The sequence below is a fragment of the Euleptes europaea genome, chromosome 9 (assembly GCF_029931775.1).
Source record: "Euleptes europaea isolate rEulEur1 chromosome 9, rEulEur1.hap1, whole genome shotgun sequence".
Taxonomy (NCBI): Eukaryota; Metazoa; Chordata; class Lepidosauria; order Squamata; family Sphaerodactylidae; genus Euleptes; species Euleptes europaea.
Window position 1 is genome coordinate 84,686,970 of NC_079320.1, and position 17,484 is coordinate 84,704,453.

Here is a 17,484-nt window from a genome sequence, read left to right on the forward strand (position 1 = left end):
GCTTGATAAATTCGCCTGTTGGCTTGATCAAGAGGACATTCTAGGTATAGAACAGGCAGGCTTCAGGGAAGGGAGGTTGACAATAGATCATTGCCTTATCTTGCAGCATCTTATAGAGAAATACCTTGCATTGGGTCGGTCATCACTATATGCTGCATTCATTGATTTCAAGGCAGCTTTTGATTCAATATCTAGACCCCAACTCGGGTCCAAGCTAGAATATCAAACATAGATAGAAGGCTCTTGTTGCTGATGCATGCTCTTCATGAGCAGACGGTGCTAAGAGTTAGGTGTACCAAAATTGGGCATCTCACTGATCCTATAAACACCAACAGGGGAGTTAGACAGGGCTGTCTTCTTGCTCCTGTGCTTTTCACCTTTTATATAAACAACTTGGTTAGTTCTCTTAATACACCAGAACTTCATCCACCTAAACGGGCAAATAGGCACATCTGTTTTGCTTTATGCGGGTGATGCTGTGATCTTATCCAGGACACCAGTGGGATTAAGGAGACTGCTTACAAGAGTGGTGGTGTTCTGTGAAAATGAATGATTAACGATCAACTATGAGAAAACGAAAGTGATGGCCTTTGGTAAACGCCCTAGGAATAGGATTTGGAGTGTCAATGGACAAAGGTTGGAACAGGTGTCTTGTTTTAAATACCTAGGTGTGATTATTCTGGATCTAAGATGGCCCATAATACCTATGCCGCCAATCTAGGGACAAGAAAAGCTGGCAATATAATTAAGTTCTTGTGGACAAAAGGGGCTCACTATGTCCCAGCTGCCTTTAAACTCTTTCAGGCAAAAACATTAGCTCAGATGCTCTACGGAACACACCTTGGCTCTACACCTTCTTGCTTTACACCTCTTGAACTGGTGCAATCCTTCAACTGACCTTCAACTCCCGAGATGTGTGTGATCTGATTAGAAACTGGTATGATGAGGGTAGAGGCAAAGGTCTGCTTATCCTCTCTCTATATATGGCTTAGGATGAATCTTAATCCTAGGGGTCTTTTGCCACTGGTACTGAGTGACTCCTTTAGGTTAAGATGGATCATCACTATAGGGGATAAACTAAATAGTTTGGGACTTGCTCTGTCAGCATTTTTGCAAATGGGTATGGAGCAATATAGACGAACTATAAATGAAAGAGTCAAAGATATTGAGTGTCAAAAGGATCTCTTGAGATCCCCTGCATTTATAGCACCTCAACATTCCAGGTATATTCTAGTACCAGCTGCATATTTATACTCCTAAGAAAGGAACACACATAGGAGGGCCTATACACTGGCCAGATGTGCAGCCCTACCATCTGCCATATTAGAAGGGAACATAAGAACATAAGAAAGGCCCTGCTGGATCAGACCAAGGCCCATCAAGTCCAGCAGTCTGTTCACACAGTGGAAAACCAGGTGCCTCTAGGAAGCCACTAACAAAACGAGTGCAGCAGCGCCATCCTGCCTGTGTTCCACCTCACCCAAAATAATAGGCATGCTCCTCTGATAATAGAGAAAATAGGTATGCAGCATGACTAGTATCCATTCTAACTAACAGCCATGAATACCCCTCTCCTCCATTAATATGTCCACTCCCCTCTTAAAGCCCTCCAAGCTGGCAGCCATCACCACATCCTGGGGCAGGGAGTTCCACAATTTAACTATGCGTTGTGTGAAAAAATACTTCCTTTTATCTGTTTTGAATCTCTCACCCTTCAGCGTTAGCAGATGACCCCGTGTTCTAGTATTATGAGAGAGGGAGAAAAACTTCTCCCTGGCCACTCTCTCCAATCCATGCATAATTTTATAGACCTCTATCATGTCTCCCCTCAGCCGCCTTCTTTCCAAGCTAAACCGCCCTAAGCGTCTTAACCGCTCCCCATAGGACAGTTGCTCTAGTCCCCTAATCATTTTGGTTGCTCTTTTCTGCACCTTCTCAAGCTCTGTAATATCCTTTTTTTAGGTGTGGTGACCAGAACTGTACACAGTATTCCAAGTGTGGTCTCACCATAGATTTGTACAAGGGCAGTATGATATCAGCAGTTTTATTCTCTATTCCTCGTCTAATTATGGCCAGCATGGAATTTGCCTTTTTTACAGCAGCCGCACACTGGGTTAACATCTTCATTGAGCTATCCACTACCACCCCAAGATCCCTTTCTTGGTGTGTCACTGCCAGCACAGATCCCAACAGTGTATATGTGAAGTTGGGATTTTTTGCCCCAATATGCATCGCTTTACACTTACTCACATTGAATCTCATTTGCCATTTTAATGCCCATTCTTCCAGTACGCAGAGATCCTTCTGGAGCTCTTCACAGTCCGATTTTGTTTTAACCACCCTAAATAATTTGGTGTCATCTGCAAACTTGGCTACTTTACTGTTTAACCCCAACTCCAGGTCATTGATGAACAGGTTGAAAAGCACCGGTCCCAACACAGATCCCTGAGGCACCCCACTGCTCACATCCCGCCATTGGGAGAACTGTCCATTGATTCCTACTCTCTGCTTCCTATTTTTCAGCCAGCTCTCAATCCATAAGAGGACTTGTCCTCTTATCCCGTGACTATGAAGTTTGCTTAGCAGTCTTTGGTGGGGGACTTTGTCAAAAGCTTTTTAAAAATCCAAATACCAATATCCACAGGCTCATTCTTGTCCACATGCTTATTGACGCTTTCAAAAAACTCGAATAGGTTAGTGAGACAGGATCTACCCTTACAGAAGCCATGTTGGGTTTTGCCCAGCAGACCTTGCCCTTTCATATGCTTGACAATTCTATCTTTAATAATGCTTTCCAGTAATTTACCCAGAACAGACGTTAAGCTAATTGGCCTGTAATTTCCTGGGTCCCCCCTGGAACCTTTTTTATAAATGGGTGTTACATTGGCCATTCTCCAGTCCTCTGGTACAGAGGCTGATCGAAGGGACATATTACATATCTTTGTTAGAAGTTCAGCAATTTCTCATTTGAGTTCTTGAAGAACTCTAGGATGAGTATCGTCTGGTCCCTGTGACTTGTTAGTTTGCAGTTTGTCTAGACGTTCTAGGACTTCCTGCCTTGTTACCACTATTTGCCTCAGTTCCTCATTTTCCCCTCTCCAAAATCTCTGTTCAGGAGAAGGAATCTGCCCTGTATCTTCAACAGTGAAGACAAGAATTCATTTAGTTTTTCAGCAATTGCTTTATCCTCCCTTACAGTTCCTTTACTCGCATTGTCATCCAATGGTCCAACCGCTTCCCTAGCTGGTTTCCTACTCCTAATATACTTAAAGAATTTCTTATTGTTTGTTTTGATGTGTTTAGCAATATGCCCCTCAAAATCTTTTTTTGCATCTCTAATCATCTGCTTGCATTTCCTTTGTGCAAGTTTGTGTTTGCTTCTGTTCGCCTCGTTTGGGCAAACCTTCCAGTCTCTGAAGGAAGACTTTTTTTCTCTAATTGCTTCCTTCACCTTACTGGTTAGCCATGGTGGTGACCTCTTGGATTTATTACTACCTTTCCTGACCTGCGGTATACAAGCTAGCTGAGCATCTAGTAATGTGGACTTGAGTAACCCTAAAGCCTTTTCAAGAGATTTAACCCTCCTAACTGTTCCTTTCAACTTCCTCTTTACCAGTTTTCTCATTTTAGAGAAGTTCCCTCTTTTAAAGTCAAAGGTAATTGTGTGAGATTTCCCAGTCACCTTCTCACTTGCATATAAATTAAATTTGATGCCATTGTGATCACTATTGCCAACTGGCTCAACTACATCCACATCCCGCACTAAATCACTGGCAGCACCACAGAGTATCAAATCCAGGATCGGGTCCCCTCTGGTTGGGTCTATGACCAACTGTTCGAGGGCACAGTCATTTAGGATTTCTAAAAATTTTATCTCTTTGGCTTGACTGGAGCATACATTTATCCAATCAATATGAGGGAAGTCGAAGTCTCTCATTATTGCTACTTCATTACCTTTACATGCTTCCCTAATTTCATTCTCCATCTCAAGATCACCCTGAGCCATTTGGTCAGGGGCCCGATAGAACGTCCCCAGTACTAAATCTCCTTTGGGGCCTGGAATCGTCACCCATAAGGATTCTGTGGACGAGTCTGCCCTTTTTATGGTCTCTATAGCTTATTAGACACTATGCCTTCCTTGATATACATAGCAACACCCGCTCCAATACGCCCTTCCCTGTCATTTCTATGCAGTTTGTAACCAGGGATGACTGTATCCCACTGGTTCTCTCCCCTCCACCAGGTTTCTGTAATGCTCACTAGGGAGATTTAAGGGAGATTTAAGAAGATCCCCAGGGTGGAGAAACTTTACCCATGTAACACAGGGGAGCTGGAAACCATGTATTTTTTAGATGTCCCCTCTACAAGTCAGCCCGCTTCAATATTACTGACCCTATGATTAGGGAAATGAGCTCTGGTGATGAGGGTGAATGGACCAAAAGGTTTCTGCTGGGAGATAGCTCACCAATCACCACCCAGGTCGCAAAATACTGTGCAGAAGCAATGAAGCTATGTCGCCTTAATGTAGTTCCTTAATCTGTGGAAATGTAAAATTGGGTGATTCCTAATTTTGTTGTCCTTGGTTATAAACATCTACTCTGTATGGTCAGTTTCTGTTTTACCTGTTTTATCTGGCATACTAGCCACAAATAAAATTTATTTATTTATCCATTCTATCTCCATCATCTAAATGTCTCCATGACCAAATGTAAATGCTAAAAGGATTTTAAAGCCAAACATGTAAACTACAGTTTTAGTCATTTTTTAAATAGAACACACATTTTACAAACTTTTTAGCCATTAAAAATACTGATAAATTTTCATCATTGGATCAGCTACAAATGTTCAAGATAAGCCACATTCAAAAGGTTGTAGCTACATACCATTCTTACCTGTAAGGGTAAGAGAGTGTTACTGTTGCTGTCTGTTCGGAAAACGTTATCTTCAATCCATGATTTCGGTGTCAACGATGGAGTAGAACGTGTACATTTAGGTGGAGCTATGACGTTACCAGAAAATGGCTTCTTTAAGGGAGAGATTTGGTTCATAGTTCCTGGAATCCCTGCGTTTCCAGTTCTACGATGGTCTCTACCATGCATACTTCCCCAGGACATGTTTCCTGTGCTCCAACCACTGCTCTGATGGTTACTCCAAGGTGACGGCTTCAGAAGAGGCTGGAAAGGGAAAGATACCAAGTTATTTTAAAAAGAGCTGATGAATTTAGAATTATTTACTTAACATATTCATATCCCAACTCTTAGCGTAAAAGGTACCCAAGGAGGTTTACAACATCTTAAATTAAACAATTAATTAAAAAAACAACAACACTAAAAGCCATCTACAAAATGAATAGCGCTGAGCATTAATCCAACCAGCTATAGTAAAGAGAGCAGAGGGAAGAACACATAGGCCAAATAAAAAATGCTTTAACATGATGCCAAATAGCTGTGCAAATAGCATTCTTCAGTCAAGGTGTCACTCCAGAGAAGATCCTGTCTTGAATGCAAATCCACTTCAGAAGGTGGGAGCACAAAATACCACCTCCAAATTTGCCAGGCAGGTTCCTATGGATGCTAGTGGTCCTTTAAAGTCCCATGACTAGTTGTGGCTTTGAAGGAAATAACTAGTACTTTGAGTTAAAGCAAATAAGTAGCAAGTACAGTTCCTTCAAGACTGGGGAGATATGTTCTGCACAGTTAGTGCCTACTTGCTATCATGCCATTGCATTCCACATCACTGAAGTTTCTGAGCAGCCTTTGTAGGCAACCTTATGAAGAACACACTGCAGTAGTCCAACCTGCAAATGATCAGATCACGGATAACCATGTTCAGATCTTGCTTATGTAGGAAGCACTGGAGCTGCCACATTAACCAGTGTTAGCGAAAGGTGTTACATGCAGCAGAATCTCCTTATCTTATGTAGGTTTACTAACAAGTTATTAAGGAACTGTCACCTTAGAAAAGTTCTTAGGGACTTTTGCAGAGTACCACAAGGGGACTCAGTCAACAGTAAAAATATTTAAAGATGATTTCCAAGAAATCCAGTGTACCTATACTAGTAGCATAAACTAGTAGCATAAAAAACATCTGTCTAAGAAGGTACTGGAAGTTACACAAGCTCTACTTTATCTCTGTGTGTGTGTAAAGTGCCGTCAAGGTGCAGCCGACTTATGGCGACCCCTTTTTTGGGGTTTTCATGGCAAGAGACTAACAGAGGTGGTTTGCCAGTGCCTTCCTCTGCACAGCAACCCTGGTATTCCTTGGTGGTCTCCCATCCAAATACTAACCAGGGCTGACCCTACTTAGCTTCTGAGATCTGACAAGATCAGGCTAGCCTGGGCCATCCAGGTCAGGGCACTTTATCTCTACCTCTATTTAAATGTTTGTATGCATTTTCTCTGGACCAGCAGTAGTCGCCCACCTGTGCCAAAGGCCTTTCTACTTTAAGTGCTAACGCAGTAGGAAATACAGACCTAGATTGGTCTTGGTTAACTTCTTTTCCTAATACAAATTTTGTACTATATATATTCTGGTTTTTCTTCAGGCCGTACATTGTATATGCCTCATATCATATACTGTATTTGTCTCTAAAAGACAACAACAAAACTTAATACATACACCTGAAGGTTCAACATATGTTAAGTCATTTTGACTCCCCATTCTAATGAGTGTACTTCTGTATACAGCTACTCTATAAAAAGTGACAGCCTCGTTGTAAATACACAAGAGTTAGCAGGCACAAACCCAACCTGAGATAATCTGATCTGGATATTCAAAATAACAGCTAGGCCATAATGTACCAAATAAATGTACAAAAATAAAGATTAAAAAATGTACAAAAATCAATGGGAACAATAAAAACACACACTACTGATGACTAAGGGGCTCAACTAAAAGTACAATAGGAAAGCTGAGGAGCACTCCAAAGAATAAAAATCAAATACTTTTTGCAGCTTTTCACATAACACTCTACGTCAAAAAATAAAGTTAAGAGACTACTTGATACCAATAAAGTCAGAACAACTATAGCTGTGCAACGTTGGCCAGCAAAGTAAAGTAAACCAAATACTAAGTTTCTTTCTATTTAAAAAAAACATCACACACATCTTAAAACAAACTGTGTTACATTTCCTGGGTTTTATACAATTCAAACAGTTCACAAGAACAGGAAATAATCTTTTAAAATATAAAATTAATTTTAGTTTTAGTTTATATAGTTTAAATTAAAACATATTAATCAGCTTCTTCAACATAGCATATTTTAAAATGCAAAAATACAATGCATCACAAAGCCATTTTACTAGGATAATCAGGCAGACATCACAGTTCTGTAAATACTTGTGTGGTAAATTCTGAGTGTTTCTGTTGGGAAGTTATAACCCCTCACCCTACCGTAAACTAAACAGTGAACTAAACTGATGACAAACTCCAATTTTATCAAGTCCCTAATCAGAAGAGACAGAAGAGATTTTCTTCACTTTATTAAAAGCTGGGGAATTGTGTGCACTTCACTTATTGGTTCAAAATTAGAACTGCGAGTAACAAGGAAAACCTTTTTTTCTTTCAGATGTCTTATTAAACACAAATCAACGCAATGCCAGAGCTGCATACTGGAAAGGCCAGAATCACCCTTGATTTAATTATTAATTTTTATGTAAGCCATCCTGAGAAGGCTCCTGGGTCCAAAGGTGGGTTAGAAATCAAAATTATTAATAATCATTATTATTAATAATCATTATCATAATCTACTGTTTTTAAAGCTACTTTCCCCTCCAGAAATACTGGTGGTTTCCCTGAATTAAAGTCCTTGGGATAGAGGGGGAAACATCAGACCTAGTTCCTAGTTTAACCCTCCTCTCAAATGATGATTACAGAAAAGAGCTTTTTTATAAACGAAATAATAAGACTGGAGGAAAAAAATTAATACAAGAGCATAAGCAGAACACAATACAGCAATTTGAAGGTTGAGAAGAATAAAACTAATCATCCACTACATAAAAAAACATGAAACTGTACACTTATCTTACTGTCAGTATGTATCAAAATAAACTTCTTACAGGGCTCCATAAGGAAAGCAACTTCCCAGCCAATAGGAGAAGAGAATCCCACCCCACCCATCAAAGCAGCGTTAAGTGCTCCATGTCGGAAGACTGGGACAACCTGAAATTCCACACTTAAACTTTTCTTGGCATTGCTTGCAGCTTATACAAGCTTCTTTGTACATAACACAGGTTGCAAAAAAAAAAAAAGGGGGGGGGTAAACTGAAAATTGTTTACAGCCCTGTCCACAAATTGAATAAACTAAGGTTTGATGCCTTTAGTCCAATTTACTGCCAAGGAGATTAGACTATCTGAGTCTACCTATCGCTTGCTCATTCAAAACCTTTCAGGACGTAATGGCCTCTATTTTTAAAAAAGGGGGAAAAGGGTCAAGCTAAATCAGTCTAAAATGCTTGTCTGAAGCAGATGTTCCATGCTAAACATTGACACTGCCCCCCCAAAAGCTGCCCTATTCTCTTGCTTGCTTTGCCATTATAACACCTGCAGTAAAATGGAACTGCTGAAAAGAAAGCAAAAGAAACCTACTGAGAGCCAACAGAACTATGCAGAGAATATCAATTAAACATTATCTACTAGAAGTTGCATAGATCCTTGATTACGAACTTAGCACATTATAATTCTCTGGTAGCTCTAGGCAGTGTATACATGTCCAGCACATATAAGCCACAAAGGGTGAAAAGAGAATCCTAACAATTCACTTTGTAACACCAGAGAGAAAGAAGTGGAGAGGTTAAAAGTCTCCTTTGTTTTCCCAGGACTTAACACGCTACCAAATTCCAATATGAAACACAGAGCACCATAAATAATGTATTTCATGCTGCATGCACCAGAAAGCACTGATGTGCATGGGCAATGTGCAAAGATACATATGGGTTTTTATGCCATTTTAAACACAAATGTGTTTCAAATGTTAGTACAACTGTAGAGCCCAAAGCAAGGCAGTCTCTATGTTTGGATGCACAAGAGTTTATTTTCCCCTTCGAGATGCCAAGAACGCTCAATGAGGGAAGAGAAAAAGGGTACATCTCATTCATCTCCTCCTCCCCCCAAGCAAAAACTGGGCTGTCTGAAGAAAAACTGCAGGAGCCCCACCCTGTTTTATAAACCAGTGGGCACACTGTCACTGCTTTGGCTGGTACACACATCTATGTGGGTGAGGTGGGATGTATACTTTTGAAGAAGCCTATCTTGGGTTATTTCCCATTTTAAAATCTTCTCCCTCCAACTAAACCCCGCCCCCGCAAAGTGGGTTTATTATGACCCTGTCAATTCAGGGTCTCTTTGATCCCCAGCCCCATTTCCTTCCCGCACAGAGAAGTGGCTCTTTTCAAAAATGGGTAAGTGGTCTAATCCTCCTGCATCAGGACACAGCACAGCTCCCTTCCTCAAAACTGGATAACGCTATGCTACGCAGGGGCCAAAGGCAGAGGAAAGCATTTTTCTTCAACCTCAACCACAGCATCTCTGCCCCTGCCCCACCTCCTGGAGGATGATCTGCTCCGTTATTCTGCCCTTCTGCAATGGGAGGTGTGAATGGAGAAAATGAGTTTTATTTACACACACAGGTGGCTAAAGACGTCTAAAGGAGGAGAAGAGGAGAGAGAACACGAATACTTACATTTATATTTTATAAACATGATATACTATAATACACATCCAAACATGTGTGCACACAACTGTTGCAATATGCATACTCACACACATTTGGCTGTGTGTGTGTGTATTAATATATTTTAATAGACACAGGTAAGTACAAATGTATTCATATGTAGTATATAGACATACACACATATATTTATACATTAATACAAATCTATGTGCGTCTATTTAAATATATACACACACACGCCTTTATATCCATATTTCATATACGCATGCAGACATATAATCACACCTACATCAAAATTTTACAAACATACATATTATAAATTTTTTGCCATCAAGTCACAGCTGACACATACAAACACATATATTAAAATAATGCATTTGTTATACACACATAGATACACAATACGCACACATGTACATTCTGTAAACATATATTTGTCTATATATCCACCAAGAGTTCATGTCTGTGAAAATAAAACTTTTGAAAACCCTCCCTGGAGGACTCTGCCTCCCCCTCAGGCCTGCACCTTCCTTGGATCTCCCCCCCCCACACACACACAGACTTCTTGAATGTGTTTCAACTGGTTTCGCTGCCCTTTTTGCGCCAATTGCGGCGGGGGGGGGAGTTTGTGGAAAAGCGGGATATAAATATGGGCGTCCACACAGTGGGTAGTGGAGCCTGGGCAATGCCTGTCCCCCCCCGGCCCTCCTCCCGAGAAGACCCACCTGGTGGTGGTTGTAGGAGTTCCTCTGCTGGAGGAAGGCGGCGGCGGCGGCCTGGTGGTGGTGTTGGTGGTGTTGGGGCTGCTGCGGGCTGACCGGGGAGCGCCGGTTCTGCGGCTGCTGCGGCTGCTGAGGTAAACTGATGTGAGGCGGCGGCGGCGGGGCGGCCGAGAAGGGGCTGCCGAAGGCGGCGTGAGGGGAGACGCCGGGCGAGAAGCTCTGGAAGAAAGCCGGGTTGAGCGACGACAGCAGCCCCCCGCCGCCGCCGCCCGCGTAGAAGCCGCCGCCGCCTCCTCCGCCTCCTCCTCCTCCGCTCTCCGACGACTCCGGGCTGGGCGGCGGGGCCATGGCTGCGGCGGCCGAGGGCTGAGGCGGCGGCGGCTGGGGCTGCTGTCCGGGCGGCGGCGGCGGAGGCGGCGGCGGCGGGGACGCCGTCTGCACCGACCACGGCGTGCCGAAGCCGGGCAGCGGCGGAGAGGCGGCCGAGGAGGACGACCCTCCGCCCTGGGGGTGGGGGTGGCTGGAGAGCTCCGGGCTCTGGAGGCTGCTGAAGCCCGAGCCCAGCCCGCCGGGCAGGAGCAAGTGGCCGCCGCCGCCGCCGCCGTTGGGGGGAGACTCCATCGGGGGTGGGGTGGGGTGGGGTGGGGGGTCCGGCAACGGGGGCGACGACGACACAGGTGCCGCCCAGGAGACGCCGGGCTCAGCCGGGCAGACGCGGGTGCCGCATCGGGCGCAGCTCCCCGGCCGCAGAAGCTGCCCCTGCCGCCCCGGCCCGCTGTGGCTCTGCCCGTCAGTCCTGCCCGCCCCAGCCTCCCCCTCCCCCCCTTCGCTGCCCGTCCCAGGAGCGGCTCCTGCCGGGATGACGCGGAGAAGGCAGGCGAGGGGCGGGGGGAGGCGGCGGCCGCCGACGCAACGGCCGCCCCCACCCCACCCCCCCTCACCTCACCTCACCTCTAAAGTGGGTCTACGGGCGAGCAAGAGGGGAGGCTGCCAACCATGCCAGGAGGAGGAGGAGGAGGAGGAAGGGCAGGAGCTGGCGAAGGGCGACGCCGCCTCCCTCCCCCCCCCAAAAAAAACCAGTAGGGCTCCCGCGGCTGCCAAGCGCAGATCCTCCCCCCCCCCTCCGCCTGCAAAGAGGACTCCCGAATCGCCCCACAAGGGCCTCCTCCTTACTGATGCCCGGAGGAGCGGGTCGCCCCGACCCCCGCAGCGGGTCGCGCTCGGGGATGCCCGCCCAGGGCGAAGGCCGACATGCCCGGCCGAGGGACGACGACACCTCCCCCCACCCCCACCCCCGGCTCCGGACGCGGGGAGTGAAGCCTTCAAGGCGACAAAACCTGCCTGGGGCAAAAAGGCATCCCGTTAGGGCAAGAAGAGCTCCGGGCAAAACGGGCCGGGTCCAGTGCAGGACCTCCCGCTCCCACCCACCGACCCGCGCACCCACACGCTTTCCTTTCCACTGCAGGAAAAGATCCTACCCGGAGTTTTGGGGGAGCACAGAGTCGGCTCGTGCTATTGCAATAGTTTCTGGGAGAGCAACAAAACCCTCTACGAATTTATCTCCCCACATATATGATAATTTATAATAAATGAATATCCGAGGGATTCCCCCCCCCCTTCGATTCTGGCAACAATAAATTAAAGATCTGCCTCTAGGTCAGTCCTCTCCGAATTAAAAAAAGAAAAAAAGATGCCCCTATCAAACCCCTTTTGCGGCTGCATCCATTTCCCTAGCAGCTTGGCCCTATAAACCTCCAGCAAGGGCTCGGGGGGCTGCCTCTGCACCCCCGTTCAATTGTTTCTGGACCCGGCATACTCCGGGTCTTCTCTCGGGTCTTCTACTGCGGGCAGAAGAACCCGGGAAGTGGCGTCAGCGCCATGATACGTCACAATCCCCTCCCCTCCATCACGGCCTGTCAACGTACCCGATGCCCCGCGAGGCCGCGCCTCATCGTTAATAATTCATAAGGCTCCTCCCTCCCCCGCTCCTTTCAATCTGACTCCGCCCCTTCCCTTTAGCTGTGTTCTTTCGTCTCACCGCAGCAAAATGGGACCGTACCATTTATTATCCTTCCGCCGATTTTCTTTCTCTAAGATGCCTTCCTTAAAAAATGCATTCCTTATTCAGTAGCGTTGGTTTTATATGTTAACGGTATGGGAGGCGGGTCTTGAATGACACTGGACATCCAGGGTCTTTGATCTGGCTCTTAAGAAGCGTCTAGGCTAGGGAATAGTCGCGCCCTCGCATCGACTGTCTGAGGGAACTCGCCGACCGACGGCGCATGCGCATCGGAGGCGGGACTGGTTTTTTTCGCATTGCAACGTCTACTGTTGCTTTTCCGTCGCAGGGAAAAGTGAAATGGGGGGCGGGCGGGGGGAAGGCGGGTGTTTTTGTTGTTGTTGAGATGGCCAGGGTTAAAATGAGTGGAGCTTTCCATTCGCCGGCAGGTGGGTTGGGGGCTTCCTCTGCTGTGCCCTCTGGTCTACCACGGTGGTCTCATGCCAAGAAAGGCTAGGCGACCTTACTCATTCTGCCTGGCCGAACTTTTTTTGCACTGAATCACTTCAGGAGGATGCCAAGGACGGGGATGACTGGCATGTCTGGTTAGTCTTTCCGAGATGATAATTCAATAAGAGAAACCATTGGTTCTTGTAGGTTATCCGGGCTGTGTGACCGTGGTCTTGGTATTTTCTTTCCTGACGTTTCACCAGCAGCTGTGGCAGGCATCTTCAGAGGAGTAACACTGAAGGACAGTGTCTCTCAGTGGCAAGTGTGTAGGAAGAGTAATATATAGTCAGAAATATATTACTATATATTACACTTGACACTGAGAGACCCTGTCCTTCAGTGTTACTCCTTTGAAGAGGCCTGCCTCAGCTGCTGGCGAAACGTCAGGAAAGAAAAGACCAAGACCACGGTCACACAACCCGGATAACCTACAAGAACCAATGAACTCAGACCGTGAAATCCTTCGACAATAAAAGAAACCATGTTAGTCTGTTTCAGCCAAAAAAAAAAAAAAGTCTTGTTTACTTTTATACCGCTTTTTCTTTCCTGCTCAAAGCAGTTTACAATAAAACAAATCAATTGTGAATATTAGGCAGATCTCCCAATTGTGCTTGTAGTAGGTCCTCCTAAGCTGGAAATGTGCAGCACCGTAGACTACCACTTATGATTATTATGAGGTAGGACCTTTTGGTTTCTTGGTACAAATGAAGATCCCCCCCTCCCAATATTATGATGAACGCAAGAGATTTTGGGATGATGAGCCACTTTCACTAATGCTTGGGGAGAAGAACACATGCAGTTGGGCCCCTATGTGTGGTCAGGCTTGCCAACATTGCTATAGTCATATGGGAATTAGTTACAGGGAAGCAATGGCTTTGCAGCTGCAGCCATCATCTAGGAAACTAGAATTTGCTTCAAGACTGAATGCCACAGGCAGAGGGTGCCTGGGCAGGGTGCACAGTCCATCTGAATTGGTTGGATCCCACAGATCAAACCAGTATTTCTGGTGGCGCCTTCCCCTCATAGAGCTTCTGATGAGAGTTGCCTTACACCTGTGGAAGGTAGCACCATTAGCAAAACAGATCCATTGGCTTTAAGGTGCTGCAAGACAAGGTGTTGCTGTACAGCTGGTAGTATTTCTTCTGCCTTTGAATAGAGGTTATGACACCCTGGAAAGAGATAACAAACATTTAGTTAAAGTGCTTCCCATAATAGGGCAACAAATATTGTAGTCGTGGTGAGGTGCATCTTTGGCACTTCATTCTGAAAAGCAGCCCCAGAAAACCAAGGTAACAGCATTGAAGAAAAATAATTCAGTGCTGTTGTTACATTGCCATTTCTGAATGTGGTAGTAACATGAACTATCTCCAGAGGAAGACCTTTTAATGATACTGTTTTAAAAGGGTAACTTTTGTTATCCTGTCTACAATGGCATTATGATTTATGACAATTACATGCACAAGCCTAGCGTGCAAGAACAATTTCTAAGCTGTTGTCTTGGTAACAACATAGTGTTAACTCTGATGTGTCTTACATGGAAAGCTAATTTTACGTGTATATTTTTAGGGTAGAATAGAATAACTGAGCTGTATGATAGCTGCATTAATAGATCTTTGTCTTCCAAAAATATGTCTACTATTAATGCTTTGTTTGCATAGCACCACTAAAATAAAAACAAACAAATAAATGAGAAGGGGAAGATATTTCATAGAAGCATTTGAAACTGCCTTATGTTCATCAGACCACTGGTGGTTCATCAGAGTTCAAAGTCTCAAGCAGGATATTTTCCCAACCCTGTTACCCACAACCGTTTCAACTGATGGTGCCAGGGATTCAACATGGAGCCATGTGTAGGGAAAGCATGTGCTCTACTCACTGAGCAATGGGCTCTCCCTTTATGTATGCGTATATCCAGTGATTACGCCAGGAGTAGATGGGATATCACAACTTTAAGGATGACAATGAGGAAACTGAAATTGTTGAAGACTTTCTATTCCTTGGCTTCATCATCAACCAAAAGGGAGACTGCTTCCAAGAAATCAGAAGGAGGTTAAGACTGGGAAGGGCAGCCATGGAGGAGCTAGAAAAGGTTCTTAAGTGTAAGGATGTATCACTGGCCACCAAGGTTAAGTTAATTCATGCCATCGTATTCCCTATTACTATGTATGGGCATGAAAGCTGGATATTGAAGAAAGCTGATAGGAAGAAAGTAGATTCCTTTGAAATGTGGTGTTGGAGGAGAGTGTTACGGATACTGTGGACTGCCAAAAAAACCAAATCAGTGGGTTCTAGATCAAATCAAGCCTGAACTGACCCTAGAAGCTAAAAAGATTAAACTGAGGCTATCGTATTTTGGTCATATTATGAGAAGACAACAGTCACTAGAAAAGACAGTCATGCTAGGAAAAGTTGAGGGCAGCAGGAAAAGAGGAAGCCCCAACAAGAGATGGTTTAACTCAATAAAGGAAGCCACAGCCCTCAATGTGCAAGATCTAAGCAAGGCTGTCAAAGATAGGACGTTTTAGATGACTTTGATTCACAGGGTCAACATGAGTCGGAAGCGACTTGACGGCACTTAACACATACACACAGATGGGATATCAATAGAGCTATTTCAAGCCACAGAAGTGGAGTCCATCAAAATCTTAACAAGAATATGGCAACAAATATGGGAAACAAAACAATGTCCCACAGTCTGAAAACACTCAATTTTGCATTCCAATTCCGAAAAAAGAAATGTCAAAGACTGTAGCAACTACCGAACCATTGCATTAATTGCTCATGCAAGCAAAGTGGTGCTCAAAATCTTACAACAAAGGCAGTTACCATATATGGAATGAGAAATGCCAGATGTTCAAGCAGGATTCAGAAAGGAAGAGGCACAAGAGATCATATTGCAAATTTATGTTGGTTATTGAAGCATAGAAGAGAATTTTGGAAGAAAATCAGCTTGTGTTTCATAGATTATAGCAAAGCTTTTGACTGTGTGGATCATGAAAAGCTATGGTTGGTTTTAAAAGAAATGGGCGTGCCACAACATCTGATTGTTTTGATGTGTAAGCTAGACACTGGACAAGTGGTTACTGGACAAGAGACAGAATATGGAGAAAGAATGGTTTCCAATTGGCAAAGGTGTTAGAATATGGAGAAAGGTGAAAGAATATGGAGAAAGAATGGTTTCCAATCGGCAAAGGTGTTAGACAAGGATATATTTTATCTCTCTGTTCAATCTGTATGCAGAACATATCATAAGGAAAGCTGAATTAGATTTAGATGAAGGTAGAGTGAAAATTGGTGGGAGGAACATTAACAATTTGAGATATGCAGATAGCACCAAATTACTGGCAGAAAATAGTGAAGACTTGAATGATTACCAATGACGGATAGAGCAGGAAGTGCCAAGGCAGGACTACAGCTGAACATCAAGAAGATAAAAGTAATGACTACAGGAGAATTACATAACTTTAAGGTTGATGATGAAGAAACAAATTGTTAAACATTTTCTATTATTTGGCTCTATTATCAAACAAAAGGGAGAGTGCAACCAAGGTATCAAAAGGAGATTGAGACTAGGAAGGGCAGCCATGAAGGAGTTGGAAAAGATCCTTAAGTGTAGGATGCGTCATTGGCGATCAAGATAATTCATACCATAGTATTCCCTATTACTATATATGGGTGTAAAAGCTGGACAATGAAGAAACTGACAGGAAGAAAGTTGATTCATTTGAAATGTGGTGTTGGAGGAGAGTTTTACGGATACCTTGGACTGCCCAAAAGACAAATCAGTTGGTTCTAGATCAAATCAAGCTTGAACTGCCCCGGTAGCTAAAATGACTAAACTGAGTCTATCGTACTTTGGTCACGTTATGATAAGACAGGAGTCACTGGGAAAGACAATAATGCTAGGAAAAGTTGAAGGAGGAGGGAAAGAGGAAAACCCAACATGAGATGTCAAAAAGGGCAAGAGTCCAGTAGCACCTTAAAGACTAACAAAAATATTTTCTGGTAGGGTATGAGCTTTCGTGAGCCACAGCTCACTTCTTCAGAAAATATTTTTGTTAGTCTTTAAGGTGCTACTGGACTCTTGCCCTTTTTGACTACTGCAAACAGACTAACACGGCTACCCACTGTGAATTACCAACATGAGATGGATTGACTCAATCTAGGAAGCCATGGCCTTCAGTTTGCAAGACCTGAGCAAAGCTGTTAACAACAGGATGTTTTGGCAGTCATTAATTCACAGGGTCAGAATAAGTCAGAGGTGACTTGATGGCATATAAAACACATATATCCAGTGATTCTCAACTTGGCGCATTCCCTGGCACCAGCTCTCTTCTTGAGTCTTGGGGATAAAATTCAACGAGTCTTGAATGGAACAAGAAAAAAGGGAGCTTTGGACCATCTTCTACCAGTTTATTGACTAGCAAAGCACCAAGCTCATCTTGGACAGATGCATCACAGCCGTATGCCTTGAACTTAAGAGTATCTGGGTTTTGCAACCTTCTCCTGTGACCTTGCTCGGAGCAAACACACCCTTTTCTTCACAAGAGTACCTCTTCCCCACAGCAAAAAGCTAATTCTTC

General features: G+C 44.2%; 1 protein-coding gene across 1 annotated transcript in view; it reads right to left on the reverse strand.

Moving 5' to 3' along the window:
- Positions 1-12,272, reverse strand: part of CPEB2 (cytoplasmic polyadenylation element binding protein 2) — a 100,817-nt gene extending 88,545 nt beyond the window's left edge. The window contains exons 1-4 of the mRNA XM_056855115.1: positions 12,235-12,272; positions 11,566-11,729; positions 10,396-11,243; positions 4,893-5,174 (exon numbers count right to left, since the gene is read on the reverse strand). Coding sequence (XP_056711093.1) covers positions 4,893-5,174; positions 10,396-11,243; positions 11,566-11,729; positions 12,235-12,272 — 1,332 coding nt within the window. The remainder of the gene's footprint in view (positions 1-4,892; positions 5,175-10,395; positions 11,244-11,565; positions 11,730-12,234) is intronic.
- Positions 12,273-17,484: the final 5,212 nt, after the last annotated feature.